This window comes from Anas acuta, chromosome 2, assembly GCF_963932015.1.
Source record: "Anas acuta chromosome 2, bAnaAcu1.1, whole genome shotgun sequence".
Taxonomy (NCBI): Eukaryota; Metazoa; Chordata; class Aves; order Anseriformes; family Anatidae; genus Anas; species Anas acuta.
This window is the reverse complement of record NC_088980.1, coordinates 52614562-52630438: the sequence shown is the minus strand read 5'-3', so window position 1 is coordinate 52630438 and position 15877 is coordinate 52614562. Positions and strand designations below refer to the sequence as shown.

At 41.7% G+C, this 15877-nt stretch overlaps 1 protein-coding gene across 1 annotated transcript; it reads right to left on the bottom strand.

Annotated features, from left to right (window-relative positions):
- Positions 1 to 1007: 1007 nt before the first annotated feature.
- On the bottom strand, positions 1008 to 15244 carry MYLIP (myosin regulatory light chain interacting protein). Its single transcript, XM_068674775.1, has 7 exons — positions 15011 to 15244; positions 14015 to 14205; positions 5730 to 5915; positions 5096 to 5293; positions 4637 to 4801; positions 2725 to 3145; positions 1008 to 2376 (listed from the first exon to the last, which is right to left on the bottom strand). Exons 1-7 carry the CDS (start codon positions 15095 to 15097, stop codon positions 2287 to 2289), a joined length of 1338 nt encoding a protein of 445 aa, XP_068530876.1. The 5' UTR covers positions 15098 to 15244; the 3' UTR covers positions 1008 to 2286.
- Positions 15245 to 15877: the final 633 nt, after the last annotated feature.

The window sequence follows — 15877 nt, the reverse complement described above, 5'->3', positions numbered from 1 at the left end:
GGTGTACTGGAACTGCAAACATTAAGCAATACATACCCCAGCAGTATTGGGAAGTCAAGCAATAGTTTTCTAATGTAGCCTGATCAACATTTTAGATAACGCTTTTGCAGAAAGCTATCCATGAACACCAATTTGCTCTTACATTGTTTTGCATGCTATTGAATCTTATAGGGCAAGTGAAACATCCAGAACAGATTACCTAGTACTCAATTTCCAGAAAATGTAACTACATTTTGTTAAAACCACCTACAGGAATTCTGAACCCACCCTTCCCCATTACAAAGAGCTGTTAGCCTCCACTTGTGCTCCACACTTTCATTCACCAACACAGGCCTAGGTTTTCAAGAGCCTGAGATAGAGCCAATACTTGCCAGGCTCTTGTCTGAACCTGCACCTTGGCTTTCACTGAACCCCTGCATAGCTTTTCAAGACAAGGCAAAATATATTTACAAAAGAGTCACAGGCATTGCCTGAATTCAGCCTCTACTATTTAACCTGTCAAACCCTTCCTTAATTAGGAGTTCTAACTACTGGGATTATTTTTTATTAGGGATGTCTAGGTACTTCTAATTATATTGGCTGTGTAATTAGAGTTATGCTTGCCTATTTTAACAGCTTGATTTTGTTGAATGCTTTAAATCAGCTGCCTATATTAACATCTATTTAGATTAATTTACAATCCATTTCAGTCAGCTGCCATAGAATGATGGATTAGATATTAATGTAATTCTATTAGCACTGAACAAAGTCTTTGGGAAAGGAGGAATATTTGCTTTAGCACCACTGTACACCACTATAATAGTTAGACAACCTTCTTTGATACAATATGCCCCTATTCTTCCACTCTCCTTCCCCCTCCTCAGAATTCATATACACCTGAGGAAACTGCTCCCTTAGTAGAAAGATGACCCACAGTATTCAGACTATAAATGTGAAAAATCTGTATTTTCAGTTCAGTAATACTGCAGAAGAGGTTCAGAAAAATAAGACTCATAAGTAACACAAAATAGATTTTTAAAGTCCTTTATTAACCTGAATATAAAAAGACAGAAGTTGCCTACGATATAGGACAAAGCTCTTGCTTCATGAGGAAACAAAATTTTCTTTACAAAGTGAAAAAATAAATACCCTCTTAGAGTAAGGTTTATATGCTAATGTGTCATAAAAAAGTAGAGTTTTAATATTTTGACAAAATGTCTGTGCAAAGAAACAGATGCATAAACACACTTACTGCTACATTAAGGCAATATGAAAAGTATAGTCAGAAAGTTTCAGTAAAGTGACAGTGTACTTTTCTAGCTTCAATTAAGCCAGTATTGCACCCAAACATGGTCTCTAGTTCCTCTGTATCCTGGAGATTATGCTAGGAAACTGGAGTCCAAAATGCCCACGTAAGGGGGTAGAGATTAAAAACATTTTAGCAGGAAATATCCTAACCAATGAAGACATTAACTGAAGAAAGCATTTAAAGTTATGCATAACCCTTCTTTTAGGAAGTAATGGTATATGATTAACAGCTTGATACCAGCCTCCAAAAATAAAGCCAACTTAAAGGGCAGCTGACTACAGCACCCAAGACTACCAACCAACCAAGTTGGATATGGGAAACCTTACCCACTGAGAGCTGTGAATGAAGTCCTGCAGCAGTGCTTCCAGAGGACATCATTACCAACCAGAAGACCTTCCTGACCCACCTGTAGCACTATAAAATTAAAATTGTTCTACCCTTCCAAAGCTATATGAACAGAATTGCTTTCTATTTAAGAAAATTGAATGCAGCTGCTTGATGAAGCCTTGTATAGTTTAAGAACCTTTTTTTTGTTTTTAAGAGAAGTTCTCCCTTTTGAGCAGTTTACTAAAAGCATAAACTATGAGCCATACTAAACTGATATTTGTAAAAGCTAGTTTTACTATTAAAATAAATGGAATGACTGTACTAAAAAGAATTTGAAGAGTAAAATAAAAAGGCTGCATTGCTCTTGCTGGGTATACCAATGTGTATACCACATTTCTCCAGGGCTCCCTAGCTTTTTGGCAACACTGCCATGCTACAAACATATACGTCATTTTCCTGTTTTAGTAACATGAGTCAGTTAACAGTTCTGCTCCAGAAAGATGTCCCAAACCATCATGGGCATGCTGAGCAAAGATATGTTCAACAATTCAGTATTTTTGCTTTTGATCGTGGATTGGTGCCAGAGTGGTTGCCTTCTTCACAATCAATGGTTGCGATTCAGAGTAGTGCAGTTTAAGAAGTACATGATCGGTTTAAGCTGTACATGCAGATCAGATCACAGTCAGATTGAGAAGACTGGTGTGGGTTGGCAAGTACACATGCTGGACATGCTCTACACGAGATCTGCAAACAGGGCATGACTGGAAAGGAAAAACATTAGGAAGTTAGTTTACTTTGTGTTTTGAGTGTATATACTTACTGGAGACCATTTTCTACAATAAAGAGCACTTTTAATTTTTTTTTTGAGTCTTCATACTTAAAACAGTCAATTGCAGGACCCAGCTAATGCTTACTCTCACCACAGTAGAGCTTGAACAGCTAAAACTTATCTTTCAGAATCATCTGAACAGAACATCCTTTGGAACTAGTTTACTGAAAACAGTTCTAAAAGTCATTTTTGCTAAAATCACTTTACACATTAATCTAATACTCATGTATACAGAAAACCCAAGCTTCTACACTACTTGCTAACTTAATGGAATTATTACCTGTAATTGGGCAGCACAGGTCTTACAGCATACTGTATGGCCACAGGGACAGAATGTTGAATTGATTTCTTCTTCACAACACACCATACAAAGCATGGACTCCTTTAGCTTTCGCAGCTTCTCTTGCAGAGCTTTTGTTTGTTGGCAGCTAAGACCCTCACAGTTGTCACAGTTCATGCTACTTTCTGAAGACTTAAGGGGGGAACTCGGTGGGGTTTGATCACTTCTCGAAACAAGATCCACAATGCCAGCATTATAAAGAGCTCGTCTTGCATGATCATAAACTTCTTTTGATGTTCTTTTAATGTCAAAGACGTATTTTTTCCCAAGATTAATATTTTCATTCAGGAAAAGAGATGCTAGGTGACCCTTTAAGTCTCGACTATACTGCATCATGACAGCACTTGTGACAGTGTCACACCTATAGAACAGCAAGGCAAAACAAAATTGGGTTAGTTAATACTGATAAGCCTCCCTCTACAATTAATTGTTCTCAAAGTTGAAATAACAGCATTGAAATCAAAGCAAAAGACAACCAGAGATGATACTTTACATCTTTGAAGATGTAGAAATACCTAGTAAAATAGCCTACAGAAGGGAATTAAGGCACATTAGCAGTGAACACTTGCTCAATCTACAGTTCTGCTTAGCAACATCTCTTTACATGGCAATGCCAAGATGCTACATTAAATAGTTGTAATAGCCTTTGGCATAACACCCCTTTCTCTAGATAGGCTCTTTGTTTTAGTGAAGAATTGGTTAATGGCATTACTTGACACTAAACACTTGATATACTAGCATTGTTAAATCAAGCCATTTCGATTTGCCACATAGTGCTCCAGCTAGCCTAACCATGCTTGCCACGGATCCCCATGCTGTAGCTAAACCTGCAGAAGCCTATTACAGCATTATCACCCCTCTAGACAACACAGAACAAGCAGAACAAGGACCACAGCCTCACAGGGCCTGAGTCCAAAACCTAAGTTCACAACCAAATCCTATTGCCTAGCTACAATTCTGTTTAAAGTCACACTGCAAAGGACAGCAGAAGTGACAACCAAATATGAAGACCAAGCAGTTAAGACAGTCAAAGCATTAAATAACTTTGTAGATTGCCTGGATAGAAGTATGAAGAGCACAAAGATCTGATAATCATGGAGGATAACAAGTCATGCTTAACATCAGGCCCATGAAATAAGCAGTGGTTAGCTGCTGATTAGCTACAGTGGTTAGAAAGGCAACTAACTGATGTTAATTGCTCTAACTGTATTACAGTGATGTGATTTGAGGAACTGGATGGGGCTTTGCCTAGCATATGTATCTTTCCCTACTTAAGCCCAATTCTTCTCCTAAGTAGTTGAGATCAATGTGGTAGTTAAGTTAGGGAACACCACTACTATCTTTGATGGTCAGTTCTACCTGTGTTGGATCTCACAGTAGGAGTGAGAAGTGGTTTCAGCAAAAGTCAGCCATCAGCAGATAATTACAGCAGCCTTGCCTCAAAGAACAGAAGGATGAAGACAACTGATAGGATTTTGTTTCATGCCAGGAGCTAAGCATGTGAGCAAGGAAAGGAATTGTAGGAAGATGATTTCTGGCAACAGGAGGAGCCAAATAAAGACAAAAGTATACATGCATATGGGCTACACCTACATATTTTGAAAAAAACAGGCCTTCTACCTTCTATTCCTTTGCTCTCATCCTGACTCATACACAGGGACAAGCACATGTATTATGAATTAAAGAAAACAGCAAGGTTTTATTCTGAAGTGCTATTATTTGGAGTAGTATACTGAAAATAAATCTTGCTTACTTTTAACTCCCATCCCACAAAATGAAAAGCAGCAAAAGCCTGTTCAGCTTCTGTTCAGGCTTGAAGAGAAGATCAAAGCTGACTAGCAGCAGTACTAACCTGTAAAATGCATGCGTCTCTGTAATTGCTCTGTAGAGTCCACTTGCTGCCCTTGTACTGATCATCTTAAACAGGAGAACAACACTATTACCAGACTCCTTGGTAACAGTCAGATATACGTTCTTCCCAGACTGCGTTGCCATTTGAACAACAGGATAAGCAATCCTAAGAATTAATACAAAAACACATTTAGCTTTTAAAGGGCATTTCCCACAACTTACTATGGTACCTTGTGATACTATGACCTCTGACTTGCCCATAATGCTGGATTGAAAGTGCTGCCACAGAAGTACGTAAAACCCAAGAGCCTTAAGACCAGTTGTCTTACAAGCAGGTGGTGCCCTCAGACCCTACATTGCAATGGATCCTTTATGGAATTCACAGAACATTTGTCTACATAGAAGTGAGGCATGCCCAGTAGTTCTGGAACATGGAAAAATGATTCCAGAAAACAAGTACCTGTTGATAGGACTGAAGTCATCTTTGCAGATGGATATGCCTTCAGGTCCAACACCAATAAGGAGTTTTTGCCCTTCACTGTCTCTAACTGAATGCCACTCTACTCCATAGTTCTCCAGTGTTGTTGCAATCTGTAGAATCTGATATTCAGCAGAAGCTTGACTGAGACCTTCCAGCTGCTTATGCTTTGCAATAATGCTGTTGATGAAAAAAGATTAAGGCTGGGTGAAGTAACTCCAGGATGTGCCATTACTGTTAGCAGCTTCGTATAACATGGTTTTTATATGACCTGGTTAAACAGGTAGGTTGTTCTTCTGGGTCCACGATGACTGGAAATTTACAGCCAGATAAGACAGGCCAGAAGCATTTAAGAGAATTACTAAAAACATTGAGAATATTCAGGATGTAAAACTGTACTTTACTTAGAAGTAAGAGCTAAATGTAATCAAGGCTTTCTAACTAGCCTTCCCCCCCACTCCAAAGTATTTACATGGATTACCAGAAGGTTCACAGCAAAAATGCACAGAACGGCATTTTAACACCACAAGATATGCCCTAACCTGCTGATGCAATAGCGTAACAAAGTCTTACACTTTTGGCCCCTATATGATTTGATTCAATTCATTCTTTTTACCTTTCTAGAATGGTAGTGGTGAGCTCTTTTGCACACAACTCTTCGTAATTGTACTTGGCAGTATTCTGATTATAGTCTCCAAACTTCATCTGTGCCAACAACGCACTAAGTTCAATTGCATGCTCTGAAGAACACTGGAGATTACCAGCCAGAAGATCCTCCTTTATATGCAAGAAAAACATATGCCTGCAATGGAATCAGAAATATTTGTTATACAAGATGTTAAAAGAATAAGGTAGGTAACAAGTAACATAGCAAGTATGTTTGGTAATCATTAATATGGTAATTAAGAATTTGCAGTGAATGTACCAAATGGTCTGGGCACAGGGGGAAAAGGGACACCCATCTCATTATTCACTTAAAGATGAGGATAGAACTGAAGACCATGCCTAGAAGCACAATTAAAAGAAATGAGCATTTCAGTATCAGTTTGAATAAAAGCTGCTTTAGCTCTAAGGCTATTCGCTAACTTCAATTCATTCCATATAATAACCATAAAAAATATCTGGAATAGTTACCTAAGTTTAATTTTCTTTGGTTCCTATTTACAAATCACTTCCACAAAGGAATTTGTGAACAGAAGCACAAAACGTTACCATGCAGCCAGAAAAAGAGCATGCTTTCTCTATACAGATCAAATGGCTGTGGCACCAGTCAAAGGGGAGACAGCACTTCTCCAAGTAACATGATTAAAGAAAGTAACTTGAAGTAGTTAAAAGTGTATTTCATCATAAAATAAAATATAAAGCCTCCATTCTGTATGCACATTTGTCATTTATGCTTGGGGACTGAGGCAGGTTTGACAGCTAGCTGGAAAATTCAAAGCTGTTCTTAATTATCTAATAGGTAGGACAAATCAAAATTTCCACTAACTCTAATAGCAGCCTGTTAACTCCCCCTATAGCTTACCTGAACTTCCTTATCTTCTGTCAGGGAAGATAACATACCTTTCTGTCTACTTGTTCTTAAGATTGAGTATTTAGGGAAGTCAGAGGTAGAAATAACTATGTTATCACTGAAAAAGCTTTCAATAAGTCTAGTACCCACAGGGATATCAGTTTCCATAGTGATAGGACATTTACATTTCACTTCCTTAAAAAAATAAATTACATTTAATTTTAGAAAAAAACTATGTTGAATCACTCAGTGAAGTTCAAGATGCTGGTTAACGATTCACTTTGTTTCCAATAGTCCTCTTGGATCTCTTATGTAAGTCCTTTTGTAACTCTACAATTTCATTGTACAAGCAAATAGTGCTACCTTGCCAGCACTACAGTCAGTTATATAACTTCTAAAATTTGGATTCATTTTTAGTTCTATGATAGTAAATGCTGCAGCCCAGAAAATACAAATAATGCTCCCCCCAAAAGACAGCTCATACGCAGGATTTCTGAAAGGAAAATACTATCATCTCCTAAGCTGCCCCACCATACTTTGCACAGCAATGAGCCACAGCTCCAGCACCTCCCTTGGCAAGCAGCATGAAGCATGCTTACGGCATCACTGCAGTTGCCACTTAAGTGCTCAAACTGCATCACTTAGCTGTCTAGACATGGGTCTCCACTTCAGCAGTTTAATGGGGGCCTGGGGGAAGCTAACATTCCCCCCTCCGTGCAGGATGTAGATTTAAGAGGTGAGGGAACAAGAACTTCAGACAGTACAGCTGTCTCCCCTGTGAGCATGTTACTCCTTGTTTGAGCTCCTCTTGGAGCCGGTCCCAAACTCCTGCTCCAATCCCCCTCTCCCACCCCACTAATTTGGAGTTCTTTTGGCTAAGGCCACACAAAGGCATAGCTGGAGCTTTTAGAGTGGAGAGGTTGTACACGTTCGTGGGCTCAATTCATAAAGCCAGTCAAATTATTTGATTGATTACTGAAAAGCTATGCCTAAAAACAAACAGTAGGCATCTCCTTAATTCCAATCACCATTTCATAAAATACAGCTTTTCCATGCACTTCTGATCCTGTCAGTATGAAAACGAGTTCTCTCGTCATTACAACTACGTGCTGATTAAACCTATGGTATTTTAAAGAAGAATCTGACAATTTTGTTCTCATTTGCTGGCATGTTCAGCTGCCACAACTTTGGTTTGCTTACTTTATGCATATGACAGTACTGACTACACAAGGAAAAGTCAGTATTGTCTTGCTGGAAGGACTGCATGAACATCAAGGGGGAGCTGAATAAACAGAAGATGACTCCTGCAGATACAGATGGAATTACAGTGGAAGCAGAACTTGTCACATTCACTGAAGTGCTTGTACTGGCAGAGGTAGACAACCAAGTTTAAAGTGCAACAAAAAAAGTGATGCACCAACTAACGTGCAGTGACCTAGGTGCTCATACAGCATAAGAGAAGACATCCCAGACTAAGCTACTGTACATTTTTAGGGGACAAAAGGGAAAGAGGCATGGCATGCATAAGGGACAGTTACTGCAAGCTAACTGAAGTGATGCAAGAGCTTACTGTAGCCAGGATAAATGTCAGAAGACAAAGCCACCCACATGTCAGGGTCCATCTCAAGGGATTTGACTCCACCCAAAAACAAACCATGGCTGGTTCCTGCCCAATGCTAAGCCACACACACACAACAGCACAGAAACTAACTAAACAAAGAGACTGCCAGTGAACCTTGTTTTTGAATGACAGTGCATAAGCCTCCAAATTGACCTGCTGCAGCACTTGCCCTGAACTAAAGTTCAGGTAGCAAATTCATTGTGTTGTTTCTAACAGATCTAAAATACGTTAGAGGAAGGAATTGCATCAAGAAATTGAAAGATTATGAAAGAATGAAGGCTGCAAACATTTTATACACATGAAAAAATGATTCTGATTAGTGCTGTCTGCCCATCTGGCCTTTTTATGGGTCTGTTTCTCCAAAAATACATTAATATCCACTGTAAAATCATCTCCCTTCAAGGTTAAACACAACACCAGTTAGATTCTCTAATTATATAACCATTTTCCTTTTTACACAAAATGAAAGCCTTTGTCTTTAAACTGAAAGCCAGAAGAATGCACTTTTGTTGCTGAATACAGTCGAGCAAAACAAAAACATACGGAGCCCTGAGGCAGTTAATCATGAAATTCTGCTAAGTCTAACTGTAAAAAAGATCTGCTCCAATCTACTGCAGAAAAGATGGCCATATTACAGACACTATTACTTACCACAAAGTAGTTAAGTTTTCATAAGTTAAATGCTAACCTAAATTGAGATTTCACTGGTTCTCTAGATATGAAAAAAAACCCTGGGCTTTCCCCACCACTAAAGATACTCAGGCAGTTGAAGAACAAACACCTTTCCATTGGCCTGACAAAGTAACATGCCCTGAATTCTATACAGGGCAGCACCAGTACAAAAGTCAGCGTAACTTAGAGCATTAGTACCCCCAGCAAACCTCACACTGCCTAGATATTCCTGTGTTCAATTATAGAGTATTGCCTTTGAATTTGGTATCTGAAAATAGCACAAAGAAATACTGATCAGGGGACCAAGCTTTGTGTTCATCGAAGTTGTGCTTCGTTAGTCACTGCCCAGAGAGAACTTCCTCCTTTTCAAAGAAAGAAAAAGCAGCTCTAGACTTGAAACAGTTAAATGTTTTCCTCAAGCACTAGCTATACCACTTAAAAATGAATCCATTGCCAATTCAGTTGGATGAAAACTAAAAACTCTGCAAAAGTGCTATTAAAAGAGTATATGTAACACAGAAGTCATTTGTTTCATAAAAACTCATTAAAGACAACTATATACATTAGGATTCAAAGTTCTGCACTGAAAACTTTGTTCCTACTACAGTTTAAAAAATAACCAAGGGAAAACAGTGCAAATAGAAAAATCTATGTTCAGAGTTATGTTCTAAACTTCTCTGCCAGAAGGGAAAGTGGCAAAACCCAGTCTGTTACCAATAAGAAGTGTTTGTATGACTAATACTTCCTGACCTAGAAATATAGCCAGGAGAGCCCATCCTCTTGCCAGACTCCTGGCGAGAACCTTCGAACACGTCCCAAGGAACTGCCTGTCCTACCTGGGGTATGACAGTCCTCACCACAGGGAAAGAATCTGTCCTACTATGAAGTAATTTGCAACTGCATAGTCACAAGGAATGAAAGAGGCATAATTGTTATCCCTAAAAATATATTGATAGTAAAGATCACAGCAATAGAATATTCTATTTTTAGCAGCAGATATAAGCCATTAGATATGAAAAATAAGCTCTGCAAAGTTACAATTGCATTCATCAGTATGTTTACTCTTATCTGCTTTCAGCAGAGTGGGTCAGAGGTTACTAACTGCAACTCAACTCCAGTTCAGACAAACAGATCCATTAAACTCACCCTGTTTATTACAGCTGGTTTTTATTGCATGGTAACAAATACCTTGACACTGTTGCACTGGCTAGACAGTACTGCGGGATAACAGGATGTTTTTTCTTACTTTCTAACTACTAACCACTCAACTCTTACAAGTCAGCTCCTAATTTTAACTAGTTCATCATTACCAATAAGAAACCACAACTGAAATCACTGCAAAAGCATTTTACAAATGATTCAAATACTTGAAAAGTAGCACACAACCTTTAACGGCTCCCAGTGACGGTTACTGATCTCAAAGTTGGCAAAGTGCTGCTCTGCATGCTTTGTGAGATCGTGTGGCCTGCTGGAAGCTGACATGTTGCTTTAAATCGCCATGGCTTACATAAGAACACTTGGCTTTGTCACATTACACCAGACAGCAGCTTTGCTCTTTCCAAGTACACACAGGGACGCCTTACACTGCTCAAGCAGCCTTTACATCAACACTCACTCTCCTTGGGCTCTGACTTCCCCACACCGGCCCTCAGCAAGCCACCGCTTCCCCTGGGGTGACCACAGCCACACTCCACCGCTGTGGCTCCATGCAGACAATGCCCCAGGTGATCCCACACGTGCCCCAAGCAGGAGGCTCCTGCACAGCCACAAAGCTGCCTCCCAGCTCTCTGCTTGAGTTACAGAAACCAGGTGGCAACTTTGACTCACTGCTGAAAACATTGCTTTTTCAGCCATCTGTTGCATGACCTACCACAAGAGACACTGAAAACCAGCATGACATACAGCAGAGCTTGTGGTCTGGATTTGGACTGGCACCTATAGCTTTAAGCAAAGAGGGAGATAGCCTTTAGCAAGCCTACGTGATTCTTCATTCAAAAACCATGCAGCTATTCAAACTGCTCTTAACAAGCACGCTGTTCACATTTCAGGCTTGTTTAAAGCTCCAGTTGACAGCAGTGTATTAAATTTGAATAGCATTCTTGCACTGAGGCACTTTCATTCCACTGAAAACAATTCTAAACCACAATATCCTGTGGTGAAATTCAGTACCAGGCAGTCAAATAAAAAATTAGAAATCAAGAACCAAAGAACAATAGAAATAAAGCTTAACCCTGCGTAAAAGGAAAGTGTAGTGAGAAGGTTCCCCCTCCCCACACCCGATCCTCCCATTCACAAAGCACTTAGCGAAGGTGGCTTGTTGCCATAGTGGTCAAAGATGCAATTATAACCTTGCATTCGGTGGTAAGAAGGCTTCCTTGCATAAGATATTAAAAATGCATGAGGCTGCAATCTTCTGCTGGATTGCACACTGATTAAAGATAACAGAAGCACGGGCTGATGATGTTCAGTAGCCAGATCAGCTTTTTACACAGCATGTAGAAACCTGAGTGCTAAAATGCTCCAGAACCACGCAGCCAAGCTCTAAGTGCAAGACAAGGATCTCTTTAATGAAGCAGCAAAACTGGTGTTGACGAAGCTTCTGAAGTATATGGAAAAAAACAAAGAACAGCTCAGTCACAGCATTCACTATTAGTCATAGCAAAGCATTATCAGCCAAATGATTTCAGAATTACTTGCAACTCCCCAGACTTCAAACACAGTCTCCACGCACATCTCATAAGGAAGATCAGGTTCAGAAGCTAAATGTAAGAGACATGGAGACTTCCTCAGCTTTCTTCACACAAGGACTAGAGCATAACATTCAACATTAGAAATGCCCTCTCTTATTTATCAGCTGGGAACACCACTGTGCTAAAGGAAACCAGAACAGCCACCACCATTTCTTTGTCAGCCAGTAAACTGCCTTTGCAAGTAGGGGTAAGAAATAAGTTGTCAGTTGTAGCTGTACAGCTCATTTTAATCATATTCCATGAGATACCTATTGATTTAAAGTTCGATGACAGGTTTAACAAGTTTGACTTTCCCTTCATCCCACGGAAACTTACATGCAGACTAAAATATGACTGCATGGCTATACACATATCAAACCCTTAAGCACACCCAAGAAAGAAAACAGCAAATTCACTGTAGCTCAATGTCAACACTGCAGAAATATACATTAACCACAAGCACTACAGAACTCTGCTCTGCTACATGTAGATGAGTGGGTACAGGCAACTAAAACGGAACTAAGGTAAACTATTTCACAACATGGATTTGCCTTTTAGCACAAACTCTAAAAACACTGAGGACTGAACAGCTTAGCTGGTGCCTCAGGAGCACTTATACTTGCAAGACAGTGGCAATAAGCACTAGTTTCAATGCCTGTTTCTCTCTAAGTAATTTCCAGCACAGCATAATTTTCATAGATCTCTTGATGACTGATGCTCAAGTGATTTTAAAGTCTGTTAAAAAATATTAATTTTAGACCAGTCTTAACTCACACATAAAACTCACCCCAGCTACAACCTTTTAAAGTCACCTTAATAGTGGAGCATACTCAGGTCTTTGATGTTCACACACACAAGCTCTGTTGCATTCTAGCTACGCAACCTGTCTTTTAGGCCCTTGGGGTATGTTTCACCAGTTCAAGCTCTTAACTTACACAACCTGCCAAGTCTTGCATCGATGGTGTTCAAGGTAGGAAAACACAGGTGTCTGCAAAAGCCTTGTAAAGTGGAACAAACATTCAGCAGCAACAGCAAAAATGCCAATCATTTGCTTTAGGCTTCCTCAGATTCACCCTGATTTGCTCTGAGTGTGGAGATGCATCCAATAGATCCAGGGTAATCTCTGCCACCTCATCAGGTATGATGATTGTGTTGTTTTTGTTCCACATAAAGCTTCATTATTTGGTTTTATACTTGCTCTCATTAAGAGCATTTAAGAAAACAGGGTTCTTTCAGGAAAAATACCCTGAAAGAACCCAAAAGTATACCATGAATATTAGAATTTTTCCAAAAATAATGTACATCACAATGTGGATGTTAGAATGTACTTGCTTAACTAAATCTGTTACATAGGACAACTGTGGTCTACTCTGCAGCCTTCTGAAGACTTCAGCCAGATTGTAACCACTGTTCCCCTAAACCTCTCCCAGTATTACTTCAAGAAATATACACATTGTCTTGTTTTAACTCAGTATTTTTCCTGAGATGTACACCGAATCAAACTGTCAGCCTCTGACCAAATTCACTGTAAAAATATCCTGTGCAGAACAAAAATGTCATAAGCATGGTCTTAATTCTGGAGTACCAAGTCGAGGTGAGCAGTGAAAGTATGCTTTGGCATTCCCTTCCAGACACAACATTTTTCTGTATTTATTTTTGATGTACCACCTAAAACTAACTGGAAAAAATGTGTTGAGACCAGTTTTAAACATACTTGCTCTGTTTTCCTTACAGAGAACCCAATTGCAGTTAATGCAGTTAACATGGCAATGCAGTAATCGAACTGGTGGAGTGAACACAAAACATTTGCTACTCATCTGAGAGGACAAATCTTCAGCCCTGGGAACAGTATAACAATTTAGCTAAAAGGACAGGCCACAGAAGCAGCAGAACAGCTGTTCTTCTGTAGCCTCAAAGGGCCTGTAGCCATCTGAAAGTTGCTGTAATATGATCCCAGACAAGAAGGAATTCAGCAAGTTTTTGCTCTGTGGGAGGAATTGTTTCCTGCCTTTCTGTACCAGTGGTTTTGAACGACCTACAGTAACACCACTGCACAGGGGTTACTATCGGACACGCAAACACCATGTAAGAAACTGGTTACTGGTTGCTTGGCTTTTTCCAGCGCTAGTTCCTCATGGAATTAACTACACATTACTTACTCTTCCCCACACAATACTTACAATAATATCACTTTTTAAAGAAAAAAAGAGTAATACATGTAAACACCGGAATTTTAAAGCTGTGCTGAAAAGTTGAGCAAAGAATACCAGAAGATAGAAGAAATAGAACCTCTGGGTAATCGTTTTCATAGCTTACTGAAATTGGAAACAATAAGTTCGCTTTACTTACAACCATCTTAACCTTACCTCGTCTGCTCTTGTAAGATAAGATGGGGCTCTACAAAGAACTTGACTCTTAGTTTTAGTCGATAAGGAGCTAAACCATCCATCTGCTGGGAAATCCTGTTCCTCAAATTCAGCCACAGATTCTCCCCTTTGCTGCCAGTGAACTGCAGTCCAAAATAATCAACTTCTATAATTCCCAGCCTCCTGCAAACCTGAAAGAAAGAGGTCCTTCATAATGAACCAACGACACAACTGGGCAAGAAGTAGTATTTGATTCAACGACTGTTTTGAGGGCTAGTGGTCTGAAACAAAAGACGTGTTGTTTGTAAACACCTTCGTACAGCTGATTTGTTGATGATTTTAAATAGGCAGCGTACAGAATGGTACACTGACAAACACGAGAGTGTAAAATGGGAACTTCCCCACTAGTAAACACCAAGATGGACCTCCGCAGCCAAACCCCATCCCCTTCGCTCCTCAAGGCCAGGCACTTCAGACCAGCCGGCTGCCTGTTCCCAGCAGCACTTCTGAGGCAGGAGGGTGACGAGAAGCAGCGCATCCCACAAGTTTTATTTAGGTGCCACCGACGGGCTTGGCAGCCACGCTCGGCTCCCTCCTGCCCCCATCCCCACAGAAGATGGCAGGGAAGGGCGGCAGCACCTGGGGGCGACAGGCTGAGCCCCCGGGGGGGGCCGTGTCAGGATGGGGGCCCCCCGGCCCCTGTGGGGAGAATTTGGGGGGCAGCAAGGAGGCCGCGGCCTCCCTTCCCCAAAATGGAGGGGGGGGGGGGGGGGGGCAGACGGGCCGCGACCGAGGGATGCTGCAACCCCTGCATCCAACATGGAGGAGGGGAAAAAAAAATAAAGGGAAGAAGAGAGGAAAATAAATAAATAAAGGGGAAGAAGGGGGGGGCGCCGCCTGCCATCAACGGGGGGTGGGAGGGGGGGGTGAGGGAGCGCCCCCCTCAGGCCCCCAACGGTCACCGGCGCCCAACGGCCGCCCCGCCGCGGGCCTCACCTGGTTGAGGCAGTCCTCGCCGTTGGCTTTGGCCTCCACCTCCACCTCCATCACCACGGCGTCCGGCCTGGTCACGTAGCACAGCATGGTCACGGCCGGGGCCGGCTCTGCCAACTAGAAGCGCACTGAGCAGTGTGTATGTGTGTGTATATATGAGGGGGGGCTGCTGCTCCTGCCCGCGCGCGCACCCCCTCCTTCCCCGTCGCCGCCCGCCCGCCGACTGCTCTCGGCAGCGGCGTCCTGCCCGCTATATAGGAGCCTGCGCCCCCCCCACCGAAGCCCCGCCCCCTCGGGCAGGCGTCGCGCGCCGCCGCCGCCTGCCAATCAGCGCCGCCCGCTCCGGGAGCGCGCAGGGGAGGGAGGGGAGGGGGCGCGCCTGTGGTGGGGCGCCCCCTGCCGGCCGGCGGCGGGGCTGGGCCGGGTGGGATGACAGGAAAATGAGGGGAAAAATGCCCCTTTTGGGGGCTCTGCTCGTTGATCCATGTCACCTGGAGACTGGGAGCTCGTTCACGAGAGGGTTTCCCCTCAAATTCTCTCCTAGGAGAGGATACAGGAAGAGACAGCCCTTCTCCCAGAGGTCTCACCCCTGTACGCAGCGATATTCCTTCTGTTTTCTGACATGAACGAAGGTGTTCTTATTCTGTCCATAAAAGTGCTACCCGGCTTTGAAATCTGCCAAACTCCAAGCGCTAAAAATATCCCTCAGTAGTAAATTGCACAGGCTGGTAAAAATCCCCTGTAAAACAAGCATTGCTTTTCAAGGGTGTCATCTGGACACTGCTGTCACAGAAAGACTTTCCCTTCTGCAGTCTCCCTGTGATATTTTATTCATGCTGTACAGAAGACAGTAAGGGACCGAAGCCTGCA